This window comes from Montipora capricornis, chromosome 3 (assembly GCF_036669925.1).
Source record: "Montipora capricornis isolate CH-2021 chromosome 3, ASM3666992v2, whole genome shotgun sequence".
Lineage (NCBI taxonomy): Eukaryota > Metazoa > Cnidaria > Anthozoa > Scleractinia > Acroporidae > Montipora > Montipora capricornis.
Window position 1 is genome coordinate 67,830,734 of NC_090885.1, and position 6,370 is coordinate 67,837,103.

General features: G+C 37.8%; 1 protein-coding gene across 1 annotated transcript; it reads left to right on the forward strand.

Moving 5' to 3' along the window:
- The first annotated feature begins 935 nt into the window (after positions 1–935).
- LOC138041003 (tropomyosin A-like) lies at positions 936–6,302 on the forward strand. The gene is made up of 3 exons (XM_068886764.1): positions 936–1,062; positions 2,015–2,704; positions 5,015–6,302. Exons 2-3 carry the CDS (start codon positions 2,059–2,061, stop codon positions 5,092–5,094), a joined length of 726 nt encoding a protein of 241 aa, XP_068742865.1. The 5' UTR covers positions 936–1,062; positions 2,015–2,058; the 3' UTR covers positions 5,095–6,302.
- The last annotated feature ends 68 nt before the right edge of the window (positions 6,303–6,370 follow it).

Genomic DNA, 6,370 nt, shown 5'->3' on the forward strand with positions numbered 1-6,370 from the left:
TTTTTGGATTCCAAAAGTACTTACTAAGACCTACTTTCTCCGCATAATTTTAAACCGCGCAAAATATCCCTGTATTAGTAAGCATCACCGATAGGAAATCCGAGTATCTCGAGATGCGCAGAACCTATGCGCAATAACAATAGTAGGCACTGTCCTTAAAGTTTCAGCGTGTAAACGCAGCTTATTATATATGCAAAACACTAGTTTAACCCATTGACCCCTTGGGGTTCCCCATTGACGGGTAAAATCGTCTGGCGTTAGACAGAGTAAAATACGAAGTATGGTCGGTTTAGGCCGGTTCAGGGGTGAAGCAAAGAAACTCACATGCTGCATATTAATCCAGCCGCGTACACACGCATTGCATTCTTAACTATTGAGTCTTTGACGTCATTTTTTCCTCGATCCAGCTCTCTCAAGATTTTACAGTTAGTAATGGCGGACCATTAAATAGGAAAATCCAGTTAAAATAAGTAGGTGTCTTTTTAAATCAAGGGTTAAACTTGGGTCACTTACTGTTTAGTTAACATAGTTTTGAAATCCAAAGAAAAAGAAAAATTGATTTTTTTGGTCATAGTAGCACTTTAAAAAACTTGGAATAGTCGTGAAGTGATTTTACAATAATGAGAATTTATGTGTTGAGACGACGTTCTCGTTTCCGCCCCCGTCTCCCCACTAGGGAGCTTAAGCACGAGCGTTTTTGAGACGTGGACGGCAACCGGAAGTGAGCTGTTTTCTCTTTTAACTTGTCTTTACACAACCATATTTACATTGCTAAGTATCTTTTATCCATTAGAGATGATTAGTATAAAAATCTGGGAGACACCACTGTCCTGGCACGCGAAATGCTCTCTTCCGGTTGCCGTCCGCCTCTCAAAATCGCGCGTGCTTAAGCTCCCTATTAATATTAATGAAAACTGGACCCCTCGAATATCGTTGGATAATCTGCGTATTCTTACACAACGTAGTATATCATGTGTAAAATTTTTTGCACGCCCTGAAATTCAACAGACTGCGAGGTGTGGTTGAAGACGCTTCATTTTAGATACTTTCTCAGCAAATCAGGTAATGTTTCACAATGTTGGCTATCGCCATCGGAAAAGGGTGCAATTTACATGCCCTAGCTCAAAACTTGATCTCTAGTTATCGAAGGTAGATGGTGATGCGAACGAAAGAGTCAATATGCTTGGACGCCATCGTTGTACTGTTTATGAATGGGCATTCATTTGTGTGAGCCTTTAGCTGTTCGGGAGCTCTGCTTGAAAGCCACCTCATCACGACCTTTTGGTTATGTATTTAAAGCCTTAAGAGGATTTTATCAGAGATGAGAAATATGAAAGTTTGTTGTTCTATATATACATGTAGACATCGAACGAGCGCGAGGACCTAAGGATTTTTTTCTCTCATTCCCTACCTTTGCAGTCGTGATCTCGTGTTTTTGTGAAAAGGTTTCGATCGATTGTACTTTTTTTTATTCTAAGGAAGAGTTGATGGCGTTTTTTCTTGTGATAATTTTAGTCTTTCATAATGAATTAATAATATGCACATACATGAAAGCTACAATTGCAGTTGCATTCCGTGAATTATAAAATTCCAATTTTGGGGGTGCATCGTGCATGTAGCTACATTCTGTTTTTATTGTGTATGCTCCAGCATTTTTAGTGCTAAAGAGAGAGGTCCCTGCCCTTATTATTAATGTTATTTTGATGAACAAGTCTAATTATTATGCCCAATGTCTCTTTAAGACCGCAAAGATTTTAAAGGTGCATTAACCCATTGACTTCTGGCTAATGCCAGACGATTTTACTCGTCAACTGGGGGTGTGCTAGAGTACCTGAGGAATCAGTGGGTTAACCAGTCAAAAATTGTCCTCTCCACTAAACTATTAAAAAGGATGCATTGAACCGGTATTATCAGATGTCTTAGCTTGTTATGTTTCTCTCCTTTCTCTTTGAACAATTCAAAGGACATGGCTGTCAGTTTATCTCCTCTTTTTTTTGCTGCTATTTTAAAACAGGATTTTGCAATCCAGTGCCTGCTGGAGTTAGTTGATCCAGTGACATGGATGCTCTGAAAAGGAAAGCGAAGGAGACCCTAGAAGACATTAAGCGGGCAGAGAACAGGCATAAAGATTTGATTAGGTACGTTGGGCATGCCGAAGGGAGGGCAGAAATGGCTGAGGACGAAGTGCGTGGACTTCAAGACAAGATCTCAGAGAAGAAGAAAGAGTTGGAAAGTGTGAGTGCAGCAGTAAAAGAGAAAGAATTAGGGCATTCAGCCAAAGAAGAGGAAGCAGAAGAAAGTGAGAAGATAAGAAAGGCTCTGGAAGCAAAAGGATTTGAAGTTGATGACCAGCTTGTCATGCTCGAGATCAAAGTTAGAGATGCAAAAAGGCAAGCAGATGAGAAGGAAGCTAAACTTGAGGAAGCAAAGGTCAGATGCAGCACCATCCAAGCTGAGTTGAGTGAGCTTTTAGCAAGATTAAATACGGCAGAGTCCAAGATTGTCAAATTGAGTGAAGAGTCAGACTGTGACTTGGTGAAGTTAATCAAATTAGAACGGAGACACAGAAAATATGATCAGCGTCAGGAGCAATTTGAAGATGAGATAGAAACAAGAGAACAGCAGATTACAAATCTGGAAATAGAATGTGCCACCTATCAAGCAGGGGCAAAGATTCTGGTATCCCAACGTGACAAACTGAAAAGTGAGTGTCTAAAGAAAATACCGGGTAATTGTATTGAGGTTATTACGTGGCGGGGCAAAGACATGAATTTTATTCCGAGCAGTAAAATATTGTTTTTAACACCAAAAAGTAAAATTCTTATCGTCAAGCCACTGTGTAATTTTTTTTTTATACTATTTACTATTTCTTTTTACTATTTTCTTTGTAATACCGAGCACAAACTTTATCGCAAACTCTTGCAGCTCGGCGGCAGGAAATTCTTATCGTCAAGCCACTGTGTAATTTTTTTTTTATTATACTATTTACTATTTCTTTTTACTATTTTCTTTGTAATACCGAGCACAAACTTTATCGCAAACTCTTGCAGCTCGGCGGCAGGAATTTCTTCAATTTCCACATGTCTTCTTCACTTGCAAGGAACGCCTTGAATAATTTTAAGTTGTATGAAGTTTTATTCTCCGTGTTTGCATTTTCTTGTCTCTCAGAGTAGGATTTTACGTCAGCTTCAGAGAACTTGATGAATCTACCACTTGCCATTTTTCACTGACTGTCTGCACAAACAACCATGCAAAGGCAGGAAATCATGTCATCAACATCCTCACTAGTGAGGATATGGAAAATATGCCACTCGGGTCCTGGATGTAGTTTTGTACAAATTTTATGAGTGGTGTATTTTCCAGTAAAACTTTCGTGTCTATACAATACTAAAACTAAATATTAGAGATGTCACTCTGCACGATGTTTTCTTTGCTAAAAATGTAAATGCACCATTTCAGAGGCTTCTCAAAATAAGTGTTTGAGACTGGATGTGCAATGCACTTTGGTCTAATTGCCATCCATGGCAGTTAGGTATGGCAAATAGATCAAAGTAGACAAGTAGTTACATTGTTGTTAAGTTAGATTTGGTAATAGGTGCTTGGTAGAACCATTTACTGACTGGTAAAAGGTAGGGCTGTTATTTATCTGAAACACTCTCTTGTTCCATATTACATAATTCCGCTCTTTCCTCTGCGAATTCATCACGAAATTCAGCCCACTATATAAGTATCATAGCGTCTGCACAGACCAGATGAGGAGCTTTGCTGAAGCATGCTGTTATCTCATCTCAAAGATTCTTGCAGTGTTGCAGAGGACGGGCCTGAATCGGATGCATTGAGCCCAAATTTACCCTGCACATGTTAAACTTAGGTCTTGTACAGTCACCTGTAAGAACTCTTGTAAATACTTTCCAGGTAATGCTTTGAGCCAGAGCAGTCTCTGCCTCTCTACCAATACAAACTATCATTTCAAGGAGACTCTGTTGACAGGCTTTCCTCTGTGAGGCAAGAAAGCACTTCAAGTCACAATGAGTTATTGATAACCTGCAATCAGTCTCTAATTTAGTTTTGCATGGTACGCACTGGGGTGGCGAAAGGAAAAATAGAGCCTGACCAAATTCCTCTTCAAAATTCCTCCTGCCTACTTTTTGTGATGGGGTTGACAAATCCTTCATCAGCCAATCAGATTTACTTCCATTACACAATACACACGTGGACAGTAGATGCACGCTTTTTTGTTTTGACTAGCGCTATTTACCTTGGGAGGAATTATAAACTAATTCGAAAGTTACCTTTTGCTTTAATTTGAGAAAAACATTTAAAGCATGGGGACTGTTACTTTTTGTACCAATCGATGACTATATTGCAGCAAAGGCCGGTGTACATGTAATTCTTCCTCCAAACTTCACCGTGCATATGCAATCTTGTAAGCTTGACGTTTTAATTGGCTATTTAGATAACCTAGCATTTTGTTGTTGGACAGTTTGGCAAAAGATTCTAAAGAAGAAAACAAGATAAATTCAGTATTCTTTTAACATGTTTGCCCATGAAGGTTTCTTTGGAGAGTTTTTTTGGGTAATCTTCAATTGTAGTGTATTTCTGTAATTGCGTGCAGTAAAATCATGATAAGTAAGCTTACATTAATTTTTTGATGGAGTACAAGCAGTAAGATGGACTTGCAAAGTTTGTTTATTAACAAACTGCTTTTCAAAACAAGTTCTTTTTTAACTTTTTAAATCTAAGCCCTAGAAGTATGATGTTGTGATGTTTGTTGAAATCATAGGATAGCTCATAATTTATGGTGTACAGGCTTTATGCATTCATGTGCAATATTGTCTTTTGGTCACTTGGCAATGCATGTGTGGGCTCAAATGTTTTTCTTTGATAGCCGTCTTCTTTTTCTTCATCCCCGAAACTAGTATCAACAGAAAAGAAGTCTGCTATCTGAGAACGTGAGGCTAATTCACCAATACCCTTTCTCATTTCTGTTTTCTTTTATTTATCTTTTTTGCAGCTGAGGTGAATTCCTGGAAAAAGCGTGTAGCACATTTAGCCAGAGAACTGGAAGATTGCAAAGCTGACCTGAAGCACTGAAAGACTTAAACCTATGAGAGTGGATCATTTGTTACCGTTGGTTGCTCAATGTACAATCATATCATGATAAAAGCGAAGGCTTCATGAAGAAGCAAGATGAAATTTTGAAAAAAGGCTTTGAGGACACTGTTTAAAAAGACCTTTCTTTGAGGAGAAGGCTAGTATTACTAAGGTAATAATTTAGTGGGAAATTTACTTGTATGACTGTAATAATTTATGAAATTTTTATTATTTTTACTTTTGGACTTGCGGTTAGAAGTAGGTGTGTTATAACTGTTAAATTTGCTAACCCTGGAAATCTGAAATGTATTCAGTTGATTGTCACTTATCTTTTCAGTCAAAACAAACCTTCAAAACTTAAATCTTGATTGATAAACTTTTGCAGGCATACTGTAGATCGGTAGCTATTGATTTCAAACGTTTGTGTATAGCTTGCCTTGCATAAAAGGTAGACTAAAAGCAAGTTACTTTAGTTGAAATTTAGAGTGAGTCATTTCAGACCCTTCCACTTAGCCATTGTAGAGAAACTTTTGGCATACATTTTTTTAGCTTTTTAATTCAGGCTGGCATGGGTGTTCAGTGTGGAGAATGAGGTAATTACTCTTTCAAACTCTTACAGTAATCTGGATACAAGGGGCCTCAAGTGAGCTTAGTTTGGCTGCATAAATTTTCCTTAATTGAAGGCTACAGGGAATGGAAAACAAGCTCTAGTGTAACATCCCAAACTAAGCACTGCAACTCTGTTTTGAATAAATCGTCTTCAACCGTGGTTGTGCTTTTTTCCCCAGATCATTTAATTTTATTTATTCTATTTTATCAGAAGCTTGTGATCTTGAAGCGTTGAACTCTGGTTCAGAGCTGGGCTTTTTTAAATTTAAAAATTTCCTTTTTTGGATGTAACATATCTTGTGCGTTTTGCTGCATGTGCAGCTTCGATCTTATTTTTGTCCATATTTGGGCGTAAAATTTGTATCCTAAAATCCCCAGCTTTGTTCCAAGGAAAATAGTTGCTAGTTTCAAGGTCATGTGCCTCTAATTATATGCATAAGCGTTACTAATTACTAGCTCTTGAACAGCTTAAATACTGTAGTGGTCGATTGCTCAAAATGTACATTGTAATTTGTGAAAGTATGAACATTTACACTTCTAATAACCACCAAATATTTCTCGTCTCTGTTTTATCTTTTATTAAATTACATCCAACATAACTGCGTACTCTTTCTGAATCACTCCCAACCTTGTTTACAATAGATTTTTCTGCCTCCATACAATAATA